Genomic DNA, 22,381 nt, shown 5'->3' with positions numbered 1-22,381 from the left:
TAAATGGAAAATGTAATCGCCGCGCAAACTATTACATTATCCCATTGTGTCTAACGATAAAAATTACATTAAGCCCCTACAACATTTATATTTGCTATCCCAACAAATATTGATTGGATGGACATGACGTTTTGTACATAAATTTATGGTCGCCAGAAGATGAATCCAACTGGGTTTGCTGATCCCCTAACTTTTCCTAAAGCGCCACGATGAGGCTCAAATTTGTGAGTTTGTGTGAAGTGTCTCGTTATCGTGCAGGTATGTTCTTTATTTTGGGCATTTTCCTGTAAGCAAACAGAAAACTTGTCAGGTGAAAGAAAGTGCATTTGCTCTGTTTTTATAAACAGAATACAAACATACAATTTACAACACAAACATCACCCCAACTCACAACTCGTTATCACCACCTACGCAGACAAAATCTCGAGAAAATATGATGTAATAACCACAACATTCAAGACAACACAACGAAATAACAAAATAGACAATAAACTGCAAACCAAATAAACATATGCATACGTTTCAACAATAAGCAGATAGTATACGCTTTTCCCCAGCACTTAGCTTCTTAGGAGCGCTCCAGAAAGCTTAATTACTTTCCCCATTTTCTAGTTTAGACATTCAATCTGGAAAACCATTTATAAGACATTTTTTAAACGCTGCCGCTCTAGCCATCTCAAAAGCCCACTCTTGGATTGATGGCATCCCTTCATTCCACCATCCTCTTAGAATAATCTGTCTGGTTATCATTAAACTAGTTTGGACCCAACTTCTTATGTGCTTATCAATCCCGCTTAAGATTTACCCATCTCCCAAAACAAATAGCCTAGTGCTGAATGGAACCAATCAGACATAGGTTATCCTGTGTTATCCTAGGTTATCCTGTGTACCAGTCCAAAATTCCTGGACCTTGTCAAAGGACAAGAGGACATGATTTAATTGGCCATTCCCTGTCTTACATTTCCAACAATTTTGAGTGTCTTTCATTCAAAGTCTAAACAATCTGCAGGGAGTCCAATAGAAGATGCGTGATCTTGAACTGAATGAGGCACATCCTCACATCTCCTGACATAGTTTTTTTAGTATTCCTACAAATTCTGTCCCACTCCTAATCATCCATTGTAATTTTCAGATCCCTTTCCCGTGTCTTCTTGAGGGCTGACCAGGCTCCATCCGACAGGTTCTGAATGAGCATAGAATAATACCCAGAAGCCTCATGACCTTCACCATATTTCATCAACATCTTATCTAAACATTCTGGTGCATATGGGGCTGAAGAAGTGGATCCACAAATCCCTAATAACAGAGTAAGAATTTGCAAATACCTCAAAATTTGAGACCTGGGGTTTCCAAATTGCTATACCGCAGCCTCAAAGGATTTGAATACGCCACCAAGATACAAATCCCCCAGGGTAACAATTCCCTTTTCCAGCCAGTCCCTCCAAAGTACGTAGGGGGGCATTCGATCTGTTTTGAGGAAATGGGGAACAGATGCGCATGAGTGTTAACTTTACCTTAAATGAGATAGGATTGGCAAAGCCTATGTTTGTGTATGCAGTAAGCGGTTAGAACCAGTGTTTAGGGCAAGATTGTATCTTAATTGTGTGAAGTTCACGCTGCCCGCACAAGCTACATAAGTTGTTTGTCGCTCAGTATGAAGACAGATGTGAATCCTCTGTTAGGCAGATTGCGTCATTTGCTGCATGATTATCGTGCAAGTAACTTTTTGTTTTGGGCAAGATTGAAATTATAACAAAGAAAATGTAACCATCGGAAAGAATTCAGGATGGCAGAGCGGTTGAAGGTGCAGCGTCTCCCCTGCAGGCCTGGACTTTTGATGAAAACGCTTCCGATTGAACCATGTTACTTTGAAAATGCACAGCGCAATTGAAAGGAGTCTTACTTGTTTTGGTGTACAGTGTGTCTCTGTATTCAGCAGAACAGACAATGGTGTAGCCTTCACAGGTAAGTAGCAGCTCTACATCAGCACTGTTTGTGCAGTTACACGACAAAGTTTAAACTGTCCCTGCATTGGCCGGGAATCGAACCCGGGCCTCCCGCGTGGCAGGCGAGAATTCTACCACTGAACCACCAATGCTCGGTACGTGTACCTTCTGTGGACCGCCACGCCCATTCTTCTGGCAAAGTTGGAACCTGGCCTCCCTCCAGGTGAGAGTTCGACCGCTGAACCAACAGTGCTTAACACTAGCACCGCCGGCCACTTTAGGGGTAGGCCTACTATAACCGCCAAGTCCGACGCCCAAGAGCATCTGTATCATTCCGTTTGCGCTGATGGGCCTTTAAAGGGCCATCCCTATCTATCACTATTGCAGCCTGTTTTGAATTGAAAGCAGCGTATAACCTGCATCGTAAAATAAAAAAGGCATGAAACAAATGCTGAACCATTGCAATAAATTTCAGCATTTTTATTTTGGCAAGTAGACTAAATGGAAAATGTAATCGCCGCGCAAACTATTACATTATCCCATTGTGTCTAACGATAAAAATTACATTAAGCCCCTACAACATTTATATTTGCTATCCCAACAAATATTGATTGGATGGACATGACGTTTTGTACATAAATTTATGGTCGCCAGAAGATGAATCCAACTGGGTTTGCTGATCCCCTAACTTTTCCTAAAGCGCCACGATGAGGCTCAAATTTGTGAGTTTGTGTGAAGTGTCTCGTTATCGTGCAGGTATGTTCTTTATTTTGGGCATTTTCCTGTAAGCAAACAGAAAACTTGTCAGGTGAAAGAAAGTGCATTTGCTCTGTTTTTATAAACAGAATACAAACATACAATTTACAACACAAACATCACCCCAACTCACAACTCGTTATCACCACCTACGCAGACAAAATCTCGAGAAAATATGATGTAATAACCACAACATTCAAGACAACACAACGAAATAACAAAATAGACAATAAACTGCAAACCAAATAAACATATGCATACGTTTCAACAATAAGCAGATAGTATACGCTTTTCCCCAGCACTTAGCTTCTTAGGAGCGCTCCAGAAAGCTTAATTACTTTCCCCATTTTCTAGTTTAGACATTCAATCTGGAAAACCATTTATAAGACATTTTTTAAACGCTGCCGCTCTAGCCATCTCAAAAGCCCACTCTTGGATTGATGGCATCCCTTCATTCCACCATCCTCTTAGAATAATCTGTCTGGTTATCATTAAACTAGTTTGGACCCAACTTCTTATGTGCTTATCAATCCCGCTTAAGATTTACCCATCTCCCAAAACAAATAGCCTAGTGCTGAATGGAACCAATCAGACATAGGTTATCCTGTGTTATCCTAGGTTATCCTGTGTACCAGTCCAAAATTCCTGGACCTTGTCAAAGGACAAGAGGACATGATTTAATTGGCCATTCCCTGTCTTACATTTCCAACAATTTTGAGTGTCTTTCATTCAAAGTCTAAACAATCTGCAGGGAGTCCAATAGAAGATGCGTGATCTTGAACTGAATGAGGCACATCCTCACATCTCCTGACATAGTTTTTTTAGTATTCCTACAAATTCTGTCCCACTCCTAATCATCCATTGTAATTTTCAGATCCCTTTCCCGTGTCTTCTTGAGGGCTGACCAGGCTCCATCCGACAGGTTCTGAATGAGCATAGAATAATACCCAGAAGCCTCATGACCTTCACCATATTTCATCAACATCTTATCTAAACATTCTGGTGCATATGGGGCTGAAGAAGTGGATCCACAAATCCCTAATAACAGAGTAAGAATTTGCAAATACCTCAAAATTTGAGACCTGGGGTTTCCAAATTGCTATACCGCAGCCTCAAAGGATTTGAATACGCCACCAAGATACAAATCCCCCAGGGTAACAATTCCCTTTTCCAGCCAGTCCCTCCAAAGTACGTAGGGGGGCATTCGATCTGTTTTGAGGAAATGGGGAACAGATGCGCATGAGTGTTAACTTTACCTTAAATGAGATAGGATTGGCAAAGCCTATGTTTGTGTATGCAGTAAGCGGTTAGAACCAGTGTTTAGGGCAAGATTGTATCTTAATTGTGTGAAGTTCACGCTGCCCGCACAAGCTACATAAGTTGTTTGTCGCTCAGTATGAAGACAGATGTGAATCCTCTGTTAGGCAGATTGCGTCATTTGCTGCATGATTATCGTGCAAGTAACTTTTTGTTTTGGGCAAGATTGAAATTATAACAAAGAAAATGTAACCATCGGAAAGAATTCAGGATGGCAGAGCGGTTGAAGGTGCAGCGTCTCCCCTGCAGGCCTGGACTTTTGATGAAAACGCTTCCGATTGAACCATGTTACTTTGAAAATGCACAGCGCAATTGAAAGGAGTCTTACTTGTTTTGGTGTACAGTGTGTCTCTGTATTCAGCAGAACAGACAATGGTGTAGCCTTCACAGGTAAGTAGCAGCTCTACATCAGCACTGTTTGTGCAGTTACACGACAAAGTTAAAACTGTCCCTGCATTGGCCGGGAATCGAACCCGGGCCTCCCGCGTGGCAGGCGAGAATTCTACCACTGAACCACCAATGCTCGGTACGTGTACCTTCTGTGGACCGCCACGCCCATTCTTCTGGCAAAGTTGGAACCTGGCCTCCCTCCAGGTGAGAGTTCGACCGCTGAACCAACAGTGCTTAACACTAGCACCGCCGGCCACTTTAGGGGTAGGCCTACTATAACCGCCAAGTCCGACGCCCAAGAGCATCTGTATCATTCCGTTTGCGCTGATGGGCCTTTAAAGGGCCATCCCTATCTATCACTATTGCAGCCTGTTTTGAATTGAAAGCAGCGTATAACCTGCATCGTAAAATAAAAAAGGCATGAAACAAATGCTGAACCATTGCAATAAATTTCAGCATTTAGTAAGTATCAGTCTTTTGGGTCCGTGTACTTGGTGGCCAACGGATTTTCGTTTTGAAAGGAAAAAAACAAAAACGAAAAACGGCCAGTTTCCCAATTACCATTAGTAAATAGGAAAACAAAAAACGAAAACAACCCATTATTCGTTTTTTGTTTTGATATTAAAAAACGGAAAACGAAAAACAATCTCGTTATCCGATTGTCTTTGATGTATTTTTAGATGGAACTCGGAAATTAAAATACGTGTGTATAAGTCGTATTCCTTAATTTTGCATTGGTATTTTTTTCGTGACCCGGAAGTTACTCCCGCCACGCCAAGACCCGCCCTTCAATAGCATTTATTGGCCAGTACTGCCTGTAAGATCCGTTCTGTGGATGCGCATAATTACGTAGTAGAAAACTAACAATGTCCCTGTGCGATTTGTAACTGTCGGTACACGATCCGTTCTGCCTGCACGATAGACTGTATATAAGTAACATGTGTCAACACTTTATGACCAAACATTACAACTTTTTTATTAAATCTTTATTATACAATAGTCATAGCTACAAACATTCGAAACTTGTCACTGATCCAAAACCGTGTAGCGACATCGTTGTTGTGTTGTTTACGTTAATGTTTTTACCTAATACTTCTTTTTGACTAATAACCATAGACTGTCTATTATTAATGCGATGAAGTGTAAACGTACATAAGTGTCCTTTTGAAGATGGGATGACAGCTCTCCCAGCCACCACTGCTGTATACCACTATAGTAGCTACATGCTAACGGCAGTAAACACTATAGTAACTACATGCTAACGGTCATCTTAGCTGGCAATGTTGTTAAATTCTCCCCAATTCCGGGTCACATTCCTGCTGAAACATGTCCGATTGTGTAGTATTTGGTCTGCGATTTTTGACGTTAGAAAGTGCTGCTTCGTTCCACTACAATCTAACGTTACCATACTCATAGCTAACTATTGTAGCTGCATGCTAACGCGACATAGCGGAGCATATATAGCTAGCTATGTACGTATATAGCAGGACTTTGTACCGTAAAAAATCACCAATAAAGGCTTCTAAACCAAATACTAAACAAATACAAATACAGTAAAGTGACCGGAATTAGGGGTGAAATGTCCAGCATTGAGCTACATAATAGTTTGCTAGGAGTATGCTGGTCTCTCACAGAGATCTCATTTGTAGCCCTGTTTTTACCTGATACTTTCATAAAAGTACAAACACATGAAGTGAGAGGTATACACATGCTTAAACTTTATTTAAAACATGGTTAACCTGAAGCAGGACAGAGTCATGACTTATAACACCAAAACAAGGCTTCTAGCTCAGGTTAGCTAGCGTTAGCAAATTACTTTCAAAGTTGTAAAGAAATGACGAAACGTAAAATTTGAAGCCTTTATTTAATTTGCTACATGGTGTTGTACTGGATGGCCGGACGACCTCCGTATATCATTAACAGATACTTTAGGCAACTCCAGCAAACACCTTGTAAACTTCATCTTTGCCATCATAACGGTCTACTGTCACTGTCTAATGTTTTCTTGTCCAAACAAGAATGTCCAAACATCCTTATGCCAATGCGTGCATAGAGCTGTGAAGTTTGCCGGTGTTCGCGCAAGCGTAGAACTGATCAGGCAGTGCACAGAACGGATTTTACAGGCGGTACAGATCGGGTACTGACAAAGGAATAAGATTTATACACACATTTTAATTTCCGAGTTCCATCTACAAATACATCAAAGAAAATCGGATAACGAGATTGTTTTTCGTTTTCCGTTTTTTAATATCAAAACAAAAAACGAATAATGGGTTGTTTTCCGTTTTTTGTTTTCCTATTTACTAATGGTAATTGGGAAACTGGCCGTTTTTCGTTTTTGTTTTTTTCTTTTCAAAACGAAAATCCGTTGGCCACCAAGTACACGGACCCTTTTGCTTATGTGGATGAAAATATATGATACGTGTAAAATTGCTGTGGTTACTAACACTTGAGTGCATGTGTTTGCATGTACAGTATGTGTGTCATGTTGCTTCCCCTGCTTAGGCTAAATTCTAATGAGTGACTACTAAATATTAATCCTTTAAAAAAAAATGATTGCATGTGTATGAATGAACATATTCTTTATATATTATTATAAGAAACAGTCCGTTTCACTATATAAGACTGAGATAAGCAGGTGAAGTAAAAGATGGGTGCCTTAACTTACTAACACAAATTTTTGTATTTTGCCAAAAATATAAATGACTGAAAATACTTTTTCTGTTGTAGCACCATCAGCTACACAGTCTAGAACAACTACATTGAAGAGCTCACAAGAAGATGGTAAATGCACTGTATTTTGCTTCATCCATTTAAAGCTTTCTGTCATATTCTCTATGCTTTTGTCCGTTATAAACTAATAATTGATTTTTTTGTTGTTGTCCTTCCCTCCTTGCAACCCAAGCCCTGCCAACTGTAAGGAGACCTGTGCCCCTTCCTCAGGAGCTGAGGTTTCTGATGCCAAAAACAGCAGGTCCTCTGCCAACAGAGACAACTGTAACAGTTCCAGGTGTGTATTATTTTAACTGTATTTGCGTCTTTAAAAAATATCCATATGTTGTTCCATCCATATGTTGTGTCCATCATAACTGTTGTAAATCCTTTAAAATATGTTTAATTGTTGTATATCAGATACTGTTCCACAGTTTTAAGACAAGCCAGCATTTAAGTGTACAGCCTGCTAAGTTTCAGGGACTAAAATGTAGATGTAAAGTGTAGTGTCATATTACTTTTTTACTTTATCTTACCTGTAAATAATAATGAAATGTTTAATATTCTATATAGTGTCAGAGGCACTTGTGATTACTCCGTCTGCAGAGCCCAGTCAACCGGCGCTGCAGCCACCGATTGCACAGAGAGCTCAAAGTACGTTTTTGAATGTTTTTTATTTGAATTGTGTGCGTTTCATAAAGATAGAATCAAGTCAAAACAAAATCTTAATAATTTTCCTTGTTATTATTCTTGTCTTACTAGGTCAGCCGGTACCCAGGCCATCAAGGGTCCCTAGCATTCCTCCTCCACAGCTTCCTGGCTATGACCATGATGTCAGTCAGTGGAACTGTTCTCAACAGCAGAGGATCTGGATGAAGACAGAGCTGGAATCGATGGGTCTCTGGCCGGGCTCCATTCCTGTGCGCAACCCCATGAAGATGGTGTCATTGTGGCGTTTCCCTCCCCAGCCAGAATTAATTGACAGCATCTCTGATCTTCCATCCCCAAAGTACTTTCAGCTCCATCCCTTTTTTATATGGAAGCCAGAGAATGACTTAATGGCAAGGCTGAGGAACAACGACACTCTGCCATGCATTGAAGGTTGCGCTCAGGCCCAAGTTGCCTCTGCAGGTGTTGGTAGACCTCGTGTGATTGTTGGCATCACTGGACAGTACTACCTTTTTTCATCCAGGCTGTGCTGTAAAGTTTGCCGGAAGAGGTGGTATGCTGACAACCCACTGTGGCTGGAAAAATTACCAAAGAGGTTCACAAACCTGTTGCCGGCAATACTGACCTACAAGAAGGCCATCTGTAAATCCGTAATGGACGAGCTCAGGCGCACAGGTAACTCACCCACCGACATGGCAAAGCAGATCATGGAGATGATGCACCTGAAATACGAACGTGCTCACCTGGCCTTCCTCCTTACCTGCCAGAACATCATGGATGGTGAGGCAGGAAAATATGACCTAAGAACCATCACTCAGTTCATAAGACAGGAAACCAAGCCAGCTCCCTTTGGAGAGTATGGGGATTCAGATGGCTGGAATGGGATCTCTGTGTCTGCACACTACCTAACTGACTGCCTACTGCATGAGTACCAACACCAAGAGGGTGCTATCGCAAAGCTTCTTCAGGGCACCTTTGGACAGGCTTTCCGCTCAGACCACACACGGAAAGTTGCTAGGAAGGTCACCTTTTCATCTGGGACCATGTCATCATATGCAGTCATGAATGAGAACTGGATGATCCTTTCATGGGTGATGGTGCAGTCTGAGACAGAAAAGTCACTGAAGCCCATGTATGAAGGTATAGCACACCGCTACAGCACTGCAGGCATAGAGAAGGCACACTACCAGTGGGTAGACAGGTAAGATATAAACAGTATATTTTGCTTTCATTGGTGACATGAACAGCTAATAATCACAATTAACTTGGCTTTTAATTTTTCATAATTTCACTTTGCATTCATTTTATTTTATTTTCATGACTGAATACACTGAAGTGTAAATAGGGATTGATATCACTGCTTTAACATTAATGGCTATACTGTGTCTCTATTTCTTCTTTCAGGGATTGCTGCGCAGCATTTAAGGTTGCAGAATCTTACACAGGAGAGCATATGAACTGGGATGCTTGGACAACTACTAATGACATTGTTGCTGATGCCACTACTGGTGACCTGCTGAACACTTGTGCATCAAGATCCCACTACAATGAAAACATAATTATCAAGCTGGACTTGTTCCACTGTTTGAGACGGTTCCTCCGTGAGTGTGTGTCAGAGCATCATCCCCTGTACAGTTCCTTTGCTCAGTTCCTGTCTGCAGCCTTTTCAGTGGTGGATCAGGAAGACCTGCAGAGGCTTAAAGAGGCATATGCCTTCTGTGGAATTCAGCCTGCCAACCCAACAAAGGCACACATTCGCGAGCACTGCAGGACCAGAATTCCACAGCCTGAGGAGCTTGTCAAGAGAGTCGAGGGAGTTTTCCAGCACTTTCACCTCACAACTGATCCAAACGGCGTTCCTCTCTTCAAGCCCTCTATGCTGAAGACATGGCGCATTCAGCGCATACACATCTTGCGTGGGTGCCTGAGTGATCCTGAGGTTGAAGGTGGGATCTTGTACAGGCACGGAGGAACACTGCAGCTTAACCACGTGCAGGGGGAAGGTGCTAAAGTTCCTGTGTGGATCCCCATCAGAGGCACTTCACAGCAAGAGGGATACCATTTCCATCAGGCTCAGTGGGTCACTGGAACACGCGTCTCCACAGAGCTGTTCCAAGCCCAGGGGATGACAGGGGTGGCACGGTGGAATTACCAGCGCCTGGTGGACTTGAAACAGCCAGATGTTCACCTCCCAACTGTCTTTGATCCAGCTTTAATGGCAGAACTAAATGCAGTCTCTGAAAGAGTGCTGGGGCATGTGAAGTATGCAGCTTTTCATTTCACTGGCAGAGACACTGGAGAGAAGTTTGGCTTGGAATATGTTGAGCCTGGTTGCCGCCCAGTTCCTCTAGACTGGAATAAGCACAGGAGCAACACAGACTTAACCCATGCCCAGAATCCCCCTCCTCAAAGCAGCCCACCCACTGCCCAGGCTGAGCTTCCTCAGTCATCCTCCAGCTCACCACCCAAGCTGTTTCAGTTTGCTGCATGCCCTCCTGCTGTTAAACCAGATGTGACTCCAAGTACAACTCCTGAGCCTCAGACAGAGCCAGGTAAACATTTGACAGACAAAGTGGTGGACAAAACTTCAGTATCAGTAGCAGTGCCTAGGTTTCAATCATATTAATAGCCTTTATAAATAAGTTACATCTTTCTTTTCTTAGAGAGTTAACAATATGAGAGCTTCATGTAATGTGTTATTGAATAGACGTTTACATAAACATAATCATCCATCAGCCATTGTCTAAACAAACTTACCAACTGGAAAGTGAGTTTTCACCCATACAAGTGTATGAATTGTTTTGTGGTTTGTTTGTTTTATCTTTTTTTGGGGCAGAATGACTTATTGTACTCTGTCTTTTGTTGTTATAGAAACCAGAAGTCCGCTGTCTCTCCCCTTGCTTTCCTCACCATCTGGTGCTCGCACTGGACCTGTGAAGACAGGTGGGAGGGTGTTTGTGTTGGACCACAAGCGCTGGCCAACCCCTATGAAAAAGGCTATTGACGACCTGCTTAATAAACACCGTGGCCAGAAGGACATGCTCAAGCTTGTAGACCAGGACTATGCTGGTCTAGTTCACAACTCCTGTAAAGACCCAAACAGCATGCTCCACCCAACAACCAAACTACATATTGCACAGTATTTAAAGCACCTCAGCAAATTGTTAAACACCAGCTCCTCTTTAAATACCAGCCCAGAAAAACTGCAAGAGAGGCAGGAACTCTGGCACTCTCTGACCAAGGGGAGTACGACTACCAGTGTGCCAGTTGTTACCATGCCTGCTGCAGTTGTTAATCCACCACCACCTGTGCAGACCCTGGCCACACCTCTAACTCAAGACTCTATTGAGAAAATAGTTAAAAACATAATGGACAAGGAGCAGCAGCAACAACAGCCGGAACAAAAAAAGGCACAGACAAAAACATGTCTTTCCTGTGGCCAGCCAAAGTCGAGGTATCTTCCATCCACTTCTTTTACCAGCAAGGCTCTGTCAGGTATTTCTACTGCTCCACTAAGGTTTTTAAAGCCTATGCCTTTAATGACTTTACACAGACAGAGTTCTTTCAGCAGGAACTAGATGCCACAAAGAAAAGGGTGGAGGACAGAGGACAGCAAAAGAGGAAAAGGACCCCCACAGAGGAGTCCCAGCCCACAGGTCGCAAGTGTTGGTTTTGCAGAATGGAACTGAAGCAGGGCCCAAACAGTCCTCATATTCACACTGGATTCCCTGGAATTCCCACTGGAAAGTACATTTACTGCCCTGCTAAAGTCTTTTCTATTTACAAAGACCAGGGCATGGAGAAGGAGATGACCTGGAAAGAGTTCCAGGAGTCTGCCTTTTATAAGTCAGAAAAACTGAGGTGGGAGGTCGAAAAGGGAAAATGACGGACATTGAGAGGGGTGGGTTTAGTGTTGTATATACTGTATATTTTGCCCATTTCGTATTTATTTTACATATTATTTTATTTTGTGTATGTGTGACCTTGCACTATGGGGCTTGGTGTGTTTAAACTGTCATTGTTGTATTTAATAAACAAGACATTGCATTAACCAATATTTACGTGTCTCATTACTAAGTGCATAACGTTAACAGAACAGTAAAATGTCTATAATTGAATGCAAAGGTTTTAAGAAATTGTAATGTTACACATACTAAGAAAACTGTAATATTAGTGGTTAATAGCCATGAGTAAGTCAAGTATTTGATACAACCATGTCATTATATATTTTTAGTATATCAGCTTTTTGTTTAAGGTATTTACTTGACTAAAGATTTAAAAACAAAAAACATACTAATATATACCTATTTATCTTTAATAATGCATCACAGACATTGCCCCAACTGGGATTCGAACCTGCGTCCAGATAATAATTATTAAATATGCAGGAAAAAACTCCGCTTCTTCAGTACCTTGGACAGCGTTAATAATGCCGCAACTTCATCTAAAGGATCGTCCACGATCCCAAACGGCACCTCTGATTCATATTTAGATAATTTAATAACAGTTAAACGTAGAGACTTACTGATTGTTGCAGCTAAAAGCTAACGAGTTAGCCGTCACAGGGGTGTCTTTGGTGTCTTTCTAGCCTTTACAGGTGATTTTCTATCCAGCCTGGAACTTGGGCCTTTTTTCGGGGTTGTTGAGCATTAAATCCAAACTGTTACATCCAAGATTTATCCACTTGATGTCCATAATTCATCACGTTTTCGGTCATTTCTGCCGCTAACTCCGTGCTACCCATAGACAGTAGGTGCTACCAACAAGGGAATCTCCCATGATGCCTTTGTTTATGTTTTCAACCAATGGGAAGGCAGGTCCGTCACACATTACGCCTTATATGGGCATCCAAGCGAGAACAAAGAGTATAAAGTGGGAAAGATAGATCCCTCCAGGTCAGAGATCGTCTGTTACCGCTCTAAACCGTTCTACAGAGAAGAATGGCGTCACTGTTTTGAGATTTGGCATACATTTGGGCCTTTTTTGAAGAAATGTAAATTGTTTGTCCTTTATATGAATTATAATGCTCATTATGTCTATTTTTGCACTGGATGACTCCAAATATGTAGGAGAACTGTTTTAGACAACACACACGCTTGTGTAGCATTGCTGTACAGTTAAACAGTTACATGTTGAGTTTAACTGTTTTTATTTGTTATTTATTACTTTTTGTTTCAGTTTGAATGAATGTCTTTTATTGACTTAAATATTTATTTATATTTATATATTTATTTCATTTAGCATGTTTTCATGGTTCAATACAGTTTTTTTATTTTTATAATAAAGTTCAGCACTGTTTTACTGGAGTGTCATGTTTGTTTTTATCCAGTATCAATTCTAAATACTATCGGTCGATTAATCGGTTATCAGCAAATACGGCCCAACCTAGCTATCGGTATCGGTAAAATCCACTATCGGTCGACCTCTAGTAATAGTCCAGTCATTTGCACTCTGTGTCATTCAGTTCAGTCAACAATCAACAGTCAACACAAAACCTCACATCACTCCTCTGATGGAACCTGGTCAGCGTACGCCCCCGACCACCAGCAGTCCTTTGAGGGAACCCATCTGGCCATTTTTTCTGGTACCAGTGTTATTCCAGTTCAGCCTCCAGATGGGCTCTGCCTTGGCCGACCTGCTCGGCCTCTAGAGGGGCTCCACCTTCGTCGACCTGTTCGGCCTCCAGAGGGTTTCCGCCTTCGCCGCCGGCAGCCAGAGGGATTCTGCCTTCGTGCTCGGCCGCCAGATGGCCCACTGCCCTTTGTCCCCTGATTCCCCGAGTCCCACTGCCCTCAGTCCCCCGAGTTTCCACTGTCCTCAGTTCCCAGCCCCGTTGACTGTCCCCAGTTCCCGAGTTTCCACTGTCCTCAGTTCCCAGCCCCGTTGACTGTCCCCAGTTCCCGAGTTTCCACTGTCCTCAGTTCCCAGCTGTTGATTGTCCCCAATCCCCGAGTCCCACTGCCCTCAGTTCCCCGAGTCCCACTGCCCTCAGTTCCCCGAGTTCCATGGTCCTCAGTTTTCAAGCCCCATTGACTCTCTGCCTCCCCCGGACCCTCTCCGCCCTCCTTGGGCCGTTTTGCTTTTTGTGGGCATTTTTTGTTGTTTTTTGACTTTTCGGGTCATTCCTCCTCCGGTCCCCCTCCGCCCTCCCTGGGTTGACTTTGTGTTTTGGACGTCTGGGATCCGTCCCTTGAGGAGGGGGTACTGTGATGACGGTGTATGTTTCTGTTTCCTGTATGTTTCTGTTTCCCTGTTGTTGATTGATTCTGATGGTGATGTATGTTTCTGTTTCCTGTATGTTTCTGTTTCCTTGTTTTTGATTGAGTCTGATGTTGGTGTATGTTTCTGTTTCCTGTTTTATTTTGGTAGTCTGTTTTCTGTCTTGTCTTACTTCCTGTCTTTTAGTTTTCCCGCCCGTGTGATTGTCAAATATGTTCCACCTGTTCCCCAGCCCTAGTGTCACCTTTCCCGTGTTTGCTCGTTACCTAGTGTATTTAGTCTTTGAGTTTCCCTTGTCTTGTGTCTTTTACAAGATTATTCTTTTGTAGATTATTCTCGTCTGTTGCTGCATGTACTGTTTTTTTTGTGTTCTTGTGTGGAGTTCCCCGTGGTCTCTTTGTTCCCGTTTTGTTATCCCGTTCTTTTGGTTTGTTCTACATTCTGGACTGTGTACTGCCTGCTGCCCTCAGGACTGCTTGTGTTTTGTATGAACTTTGTTTTTTGTTAATAAATCCTCAACCTCAACCTACGTCTGCCTGCTCTCTGCTTTTGGGTCCTTAAATTCCCTGAGTCGTAACAATATTCTTTTAAACTGTAAATATAATAAGACTCATTGTGTACAAAACATATTGTAGTGGCTCTAATGGAATTCATTTTCAATGTTTTAGGTACTGCTGTGCTGCCTTCAAGGTCCTGGACCCTGGTCATCAGGAGCACCTGCTATGGGACTCCTGGAGGATGTCAGAGGCCACCGTGGTGAAGGCGACCTCTGGCAACCTGGCCAACAACAGTGCCTCGAGGAGCAAGTTTGCCATCAAGTTAGACTTGTTTCACTGCATGAGGCGCTTTACCAGGGAGTGTGTGTCTGAACATCCCCCTCTGTTCAGCTCCTTCTGCCAGTTCCTCTCTGCAGCATTTGTTGTGGTGGACCAGAGGGATCTACAAAGGCTCACAGAGGCATACACCTTCTGCAGAATCTCTTCTGCAAATCCGACAAAGCAGCACATAAGAGAGCACTGCAGGACAAAGGTGCCACAGCCGAGGGAGCTGCTGCAGAGGGTTGAAGATGTGTTGCACCACTTCTACCTGGCAAAGGACGCCAATGATGTGCCCCTGTTTAAGGCCTCCATGCTGAAGGTGTGGATGATCCAACACGTTCACATCCTGAAAGGCTGCCTGAGCGACCCTGAGGTGGGGGGAGGGAATTCTCTACAGGAATGGAGGCACCTCTCAGCAGGAGGGCTTCCACTTTCACTAAGCCCAGTGGGTGACAGGCAACCAGATGTCCTGTGAACTTTTCCAGGCCCAGGCAATGACTAGAATGGTGCGGTGGAACTTCCAGAGGCTGGTGGACCTGAAACAGCCTAGTGTGGAGCTGCCAGCTGTGTTCGACCCCCTGTTAATTTCAGCACTGAACATTTCCTCTGTCAAGGTGACAGGCCAAGCAAAATATCCCAGGCTGCAAAATACGAACAGGGACACAGGGGAGAAATTTGGACTGCAGTTTGTGGAGCCAGGTTGTCGTCCTGTTGTGTTGAACTGGGACAAGCACAAGGTACAGCCCAACATCCCAGCTGCTGTAGCCATGGAGACAGAGGATCACTGCCCTGATGCTATGGTGGGCACAGACTCTCAGGTAACCCAGACTAAACACTCACTGTCATTCACTAACCGTTCGACAGACTCGCTGACTAAATCACTATATTTGAGGTTATAATTCAGGAGACCAGTGATGAGTCAGTTGGAGCGGTGCCCATCCTATCTTTCCAGCAGGGCTCTGAAACCGTTTCCCAATCCCAGCAGTCCCAACAGTCCCAGCCACCCTTGATACCAGCTGCGGCCAGAGGCAAATCAGAGACTCAGTCTTTGATAGATACAGGTATTCCATTTACCCACCTACCATCCTCATACAGACCTCACAGTATAAAACAGGCCTGATAATATTGAATAAGGAATAACTTAGTGTATCCAAAGTGTAAAAACTATGGAAGAATATAATATATGATACATGTAACACATTTAACTGATCAACTCTTCACACAATCAACATATACAATTTTATCCATGTTTTATCAAAATTTGGCAAAAAACAATATAATATACACTTTATTGTTTACACCATCCAGGGGTAGCACCGCTGCTTGTTTCCTCCTCTCCCCGGGCCGCCCGCACTGGACCAATCAAGACGGGAGGCCTTGTTCAAGTCTTGGACCACAGCCGGTGGACAGAAGCCATGATAGCTGCCATCGACGGGCTTCTGATTAAACACCATGGGTCAAAAGATTTTTTGAAGCGGGTGGACGCAGACTATGCTGCCATTGGCCAGAGGGCGTGCACTCCAACATATCTCCAGATATGTAAAGCATCTGGCCAAATTAAAAAACACCAGCTCCACCCTCAATACCAGCCCAGAGAAAGTTTTGGAGACACAGCAGCTGTGGCAGAGTTTGGCTACAGGCAGTCGACCAGCGTGCCTGTCATAACTCTGCCTCCTGCAACTTTCAACCCTTCACCTATTGCTCCGCCCCAGGAACAGATTAATGGCAAAACAGCAACATCAGCAGCAGCAGCAGAAAAGACCAGGAACTGTGTAGCCTGTGGTCAGCCGAAGTCCCACTATCTTGGCGATGGCTCATCAGTTCATTTCTTTTATCAGACCCAAACCATCAAATACCTTTACTGTTCCACAAAGGTGTTTAAGATCTACGCAGATGAAGGCCTCACAAACCCTTGGATGTATTTTGAGGACTTTGCTGCGTCTCCATTCTTTGAGAGGGTGCTGGAGGGCGCCAGACAGAGGGGCACTGAGTGGAGAAGGGTGGCAGAGGAGAGGGCAAAGAGGAAGTCAGCAGTGCAGCTTCCAACAGGTCGCCTGTGCAGGTTCTGTCATCAACCAGTGAAGCAGGGCCCTGACAGCCCTCACATACATGACAGCTTTCCCGGGGTGCCAGGGAAATACATCTACTGCCCCTCCAGAGTGTTCTCCCTCTACAAGACACAGGGCATGGGGAAGGAGATGACCTGGGGGGAGTTCAAACTGTCTGTTTGTGCACGGGTGTTCTGCCGTGGGTATCGAGCCCAACAATGGAGATATTTTTCTTCCTACTTCTGGCAATCGTGCTGAACATCGCTCGGGGTTTGTTTGTCAAGCCCGATAGGATCCAATATACAAAGGAATTTCTCCTGGGATCATCATCATCAATCCTAAGTGGTGCAATGGTGCCACTGTGCGCGAACGGATTTGTTTACCGGACACTGAGCAGCTGTCGGTGTCTGTTAGACCATTCTATCTGCTAGGGAACTCCCCCAAATATTTCTAACAGTAGTGTACATTCACCCCAGAGCAGACACAAAAACCGCTTCTGATGTCATCTTTACAGTAGCTCAAAGACTACAATCTATCTTGTCTTTTTGAGACTCTGCAGTCCTGTGTGTGAAGTGAAGCCGTCATGGAGAAATCGAAAAACTTCCGAATTGACGCCCTGCTTGCTGATGAGACCAACTGTGTGAGCCGAGACCTCTCCCCTGTTCTGAGCAGCGGCAGCCCAGCAGGCAGCCTGTTATCCTGCCACCCCGTTCTCCACAGGCCGCACAACTTCAAGGAATAATCCACAAACCGGGTGTCCTATATCTCCCGCATCCAGGTCTCGCTTCCCGGCATGTATCATGCCCCTATGTACCCATTATCCACGTTGGGTGGACAGCACCCCATGTTTGCATACACCGGTTTCACACAACTAACACAGACCTACCCAGAGCACCTAAAGGCAGTTGCCATGGCGGGATCTCTGCCCCTGGAGCACTGTATCCGCGCCTGTATCATGATGCCTCGACTACCAGATTACAGCAGTAGGCTAAGTATATGATGAAATAAAAATGACTTTATAGGCTGAAAATATCCAGACTTTAAACACAAGAGAATTAGTACATACATACTGTTTATCCTGACCAGATTTAATTTTCCAAACACAGGCACACATCTGTCACTCAAGAACCGTTTTCCGTTATCAGTTTTTACAGTTTTTATTGAGCTCTGAAGAACCGCTGAGGTGTTGTAAACTCATTGAACACACTGTCAAATAAAACTGCTGTTAATTTTTGACTTATAGTGAGTAAATATACTGAAATGGCCACCATCTTGGTGGAGTGTGATGTGTAAGATGAGAAAGCAGAGGTTAAGTCATGTATGTCATGATTGTAAAAAAAAACAGTGGCTATCTGTAGCCTACATCTTTGCCAAGCAAACCAGTACAGAAGGCATCAATAAATTGTTGGGGAGGGTCATGCCTCTTTTCCCAATCATTTTAGAGGGTCATAGAAAAATGTATTGCTGTCGAAGGGAGGGTCAAGTCTATTTTAACAAAAGATCCCAAAACTCCTCCGGTAGCCCCTTAAATAAAAAACGAACAGTCCCTTAAGTGGTTTTAATTCTGATGAGCAGTTAGCAAATGAATTAAATAGCTTTTATATGAGATTTAACTGATTTTAGTGCAAGAATCAGTCACATGAGTGAGAATTTGGTCAATGACTCCTCTGTTTTTGATTTTGATATTGATCTAAGGTCAAATCATTATTTAAAAAAACTAAGGTTAGGAAAAGTCCTGGCCCTGACAACATCAGTGGTCGAGTCCTTAAGTCTTGTGCTGGTCAGTTAAGTGAGATCTTCAAAGTGATTTTCACTCAATCACTCCAGATGCCAACAGTGCCAAAGATTTGGAAACATTCTACAATCATTCCTGTGGAACCCCACAGGAATGATGAAAGTGTAAGAACCCCAAGGTCTTAAATTACTTTTGACCTGTAGCTCTCACCCAGTGGTGTAGTCTAATGTATTGTAGTGGGTATACTGCACTGTATATATATATATATATATATATATATATATATATATATATATATATATATATATATATATATTGACCAGAATCTGCCTTTTGTTCGGGGGGTTCCTCCCCCAGGGACGTTTTGAACATCAAAGACTTCATTTCCTGTATTTGGATACACTTTAATGCACCAATTTACGGTGGAAATACCTTTATTTAGCCTATATGAAGAAGAAAAACACAGATGACAATTCAAAATATATCAAAAATATAATGGAAAGTATGTTGTTGCGTGTCATTGCGCATTTTTAAGTGGGTATATGGAAATCCTGGAGCTTTCTTAGTGGGTATACTGTGTATACCTAGGTATCACATAAAAAAAATTAAAAAAAAACTTGCCGCTAATTCAAAAAAAGGTCCAGTTTAAATGTACAGGTACATTGTCAGTAAACAGACTTATTTACATCCAGAAATAAAAACAAAGTGCTGCTCTCACCTCATTGGTGATGAAGACCTTTAAGAAGTCGGTTAAGCAGGAGTTACTGAAGCAGGTGGAGGAACAGTTAGACCCTCTCCAGTTTGCTTATAGGGCTGGCAGAGGTGTTGAGGATGCAATAGGTACATTGTTAAATTCCCTTGCCAGCGTTCAATACCATTCAGCCCTACTTGTTGGCTGAGAAACTTCAGGCTCTTTTTAACTTGAACCCTAACTTAATTGGCTGGATACTGGATTTTCTGTTGAATAGGTCGCAGTGTGTTAGGGTTAATGGTGAGTTATCCTCAAAAGCCCTTACTTCCACAGGCTCTCCACAGGGCTGTGTTCTTTCACCATTGCTTTTTATTACATACACATACACAAATAACTGTAGGAGTAAGTATGAGAATAGGCACTGTGTGAATTTGCAGATGACGCTGTTATAGTGAGCCTTTTGAACAATGATGAGGAGGGGCATGGTCCTGTAGTTGATGATTTCATTGCTTGGTGTGAAAACTTGTCTATCAATGTTTCCAAGACAAAGGATATGATTATTGATTACCGTAGACCACAGCACAATGTTTCACAAACGGTTATTCATAACATGAATGTTGAGACAGTAGAGGAATATAAATATTTAGGAACCATCATTGACAGCAAACAGAACAACACATATGCTGCCTGTAAAAAGGCCCAACAGAGACTTTTCTTCTTGAGGAAGATGAAATCATTAAGCGTGTGCTCTCTCTTGGTCCTAGAGAAGTCTTTCAATGACCAACAAGCGTAAGCTAACAACGCAGGTAAATGTAGCGTCTAAGGTGGTAAAATAAATTAATAAATGCCGGCATGCGATTAAAAAAAATTTATCGCATTGCGTCGGCCCTTAATCGCATCGCGTCGGCCCTTAATCGCATCGCGATTAACGGGTTAACGCTGACAGTCCTAATATATATATATCATTTTTTGTGTAATACCGACACACTGTAGCATAATGTTCTAAAATTAAATACAGGACAATTTGTTTGGGTAAGGGGGGATTCGAACCCTGTTCTTTTGGAGAGGCTTCCGGTCAGGAAAACATCTTTTATTTTCTTTCCCTTTTTTTTTTAGAAAAAGTCTTCTACACCTATACGCGACTGTTGAAACAGGGCAGAAACATTTTTCTTTGTTTGTGTTTACTCCACACAATCAAACTTTGCTGAGTTTAAATCTCGGTGACCCAGATAGCAAATGGCACTATTTGAAGTATGCAATGTCACTGAGATGCTTTAAATCCTTTGCTTGGTGCAGCAACTCAATCCCAACCCTGTGCAAGCAATCCTCTGCTTTGGTGACTAATCACAAGCTAATTGAAAACTCTCCCCATCATGAAATCATGGCCAGACCTCCTGAAGTTTTCATAGTGCAGTAGTCATCACATTCGCCTAACCTGAAACGTCTCAGGTTGGAAACTGGGCAGAAATACATTTGTTTTCAAATTTTTACACTGAGTAATAAAATCAAATGGTTCAGTTTAAATCCTCAGTAAACCAGACAATTTATGGCAATATGTCAGCAAGAATAAACATGGATAGAAAGATAGCACAGGTTTTTATGGCTTTACTCGTGCATATTTAAATAAAACATTAAGTAAATGTTTATAGAATTTTTTCAGCCTCATGTGTTGTTTTCTTACGTTGCTCGATCCTGAGGTAGGTGATCATATTTTCACTGTAAAGCTTTATTTGATAGTAGGAACATGCTCAGTGCTGCTGTGCAACTTTTGTCTTTTTTCGTGATTAATCAGCAACTGGTAGATAACTATCCCGATTGGGGAATTGAAGCCCGGTCTTCTGAAGTTTCAGTAGTGTAGAGGTTATCACGTTCGAACATGTAACACTATTTTAAGTATGCTATCAAGATACTTGAACTTCCTCACTTGGGGCAGCAACTCACTCCCAAGCTGATGGGAGCAATCCTCCGCTTTCAGACTTGGAGGTGCTGACTTTCATCCCTACTGCTTGACACTGGAGTGCAAACTGCCCCAGTGTGTGCTGTAGATTGCGGTCTGATGAAGCCAACAGAACCACATTATCTGCAAAGAGCATAGAAGCATTTCTAAAGTCCCCAGACTTGGCACTCTCCCACCCACTGCACCTTGGGACATGTTGTTCATGTCCAGGAGTTGTGCTCTTCCATCGCTTGACAATATTCCCATTTAGGGTCAGGAGTTCTCCTCCCATGCTGAACACAGCCTGAGCCAAGGCCTGCTTTCCCCTCATGAGTCATCCAATGGTTTTGCCAGGACTTCCTTACGGCCAACCGAAAGTTCTCCTCCATAGCCTAAATCAACATGTGGTAGGAATATCACATTTCATGGACAAATAATTTCATGTAATACGATGTTGGTAATGGTGAATTGGTGCAAATAACATTAACAATAAAGAAACCTCTGTGTCAAAAATAAGCATGTCTATCGGCATTTTAAACGTTTGCAGTAAAATATGAATGGTGCATTTCCCCATGAACATGCGAAAAATCACTTTTCATCAGTTTCTGTAGTGTAGTGGTTGTCACGTTCGCCTCACGTGCGAATGTTACGTGAACGCGATAACCACTACACTACGGAAACTGACAAAAGGTACTTTTTCGTACGTGCGTCTGGCAATGCACCGTTTATATTTAACTGCAAACGTTTAAAATGTCGGTAGAGATGTTTTGAGATGCATTTTAGACACAGATTTTGAACTGGATTCAGTCACAGCTGCTTTGTCATGGATTTGAGTGACATTAAATGTATAATGAAACTTAAATACTTCTACATGTATTCCCTGTAAACACTAGAAGAGCACCACCTAGTGAATGATGTGCAATAATAAGTGCGTGATCAGACCTCGTGCAGAAGACCGAGGTTCGATTCCCCCGACGGGGTGATCATTCTACCAGCTGCTAGTTATTTACCAAGGTTATGTCTACACTACTAGGTTTTACATTTTTACCAGTGTTTTTAAAACAAAATCATCTCCGTCCGTCCACATAAGCACTCATGTTCCGTATCAACGCAAATCACATGTCCATTCGCATACACTGGGCAT

General features: G+C 42.7%; 1 protein-coding gene and 2 non-coding genes across 3 annotated transcripts; 1 reads left to right on the top strand and 2 right to left on the bottom strand.

Annotated features, from left to right (window-relative positions):
* Nucleotides 1-2,027: 2,027 nt before the first annotated feature.
* trnag-gcc lies at nt 2,028-2,098 on the bottom strand. The gene has a single exon. It is a non-coding gene; the product is annotated as a tRNA-Gly (tRNA).
* Nucleotides 2,099-4,471: 2,373 nt separating this feature from the next.
* Nucleotides 4,472-4,542, bottom strand: trnag-gcc. The gene has a single exon. It is a non-coding gene; the product is annotated as a tRNA-Gly (tRNA).
* A 2,263-nt stretch (nt 4,543-6,805) lies between these two features.
* LOC116063597 lies at nt 6,806-11,368 on the top strand. The gene is made up of 6 exons (XM_031318590.2): nt 6,806-7,193; nt 7,315-7,419; nt 7,695-7,775; nt 7,884-8,991; nt 9,195-10,342; nt 10,662-11,368. Exons 1-6 carry the CDS (start codon nt 7,112-7,114, stop codon nt 11,366-11,368), a joined length of 3,231 nt encoding a protein of 1,076 aa, XP_031174450.1. The 5' UTR covers nt 6,806-7,111.
* The last annotated feature ends 11,013 nt before the right edge of the window (nt 11,369-22,381 follow it).

Source organism: Sander lucioperca, chromosome 19 (assembly GCF_008315115.2).
Source record: "Sander lucioperca isolate FBNREF2018 chromosome 19, SLUC_FBN_1.2, whole genome shotgun sequence".
NCBI classification, from domain to species: Eukaryota; Metazoa; Chordata; class Actinopteri; order Perciformes; family Percidae; genus Sander; species Sander lucioperca.
Note: the sequence above shows the minus strand (reverse complement) of the source record. Positions and strands in the feature narration are given on the sequence as shown.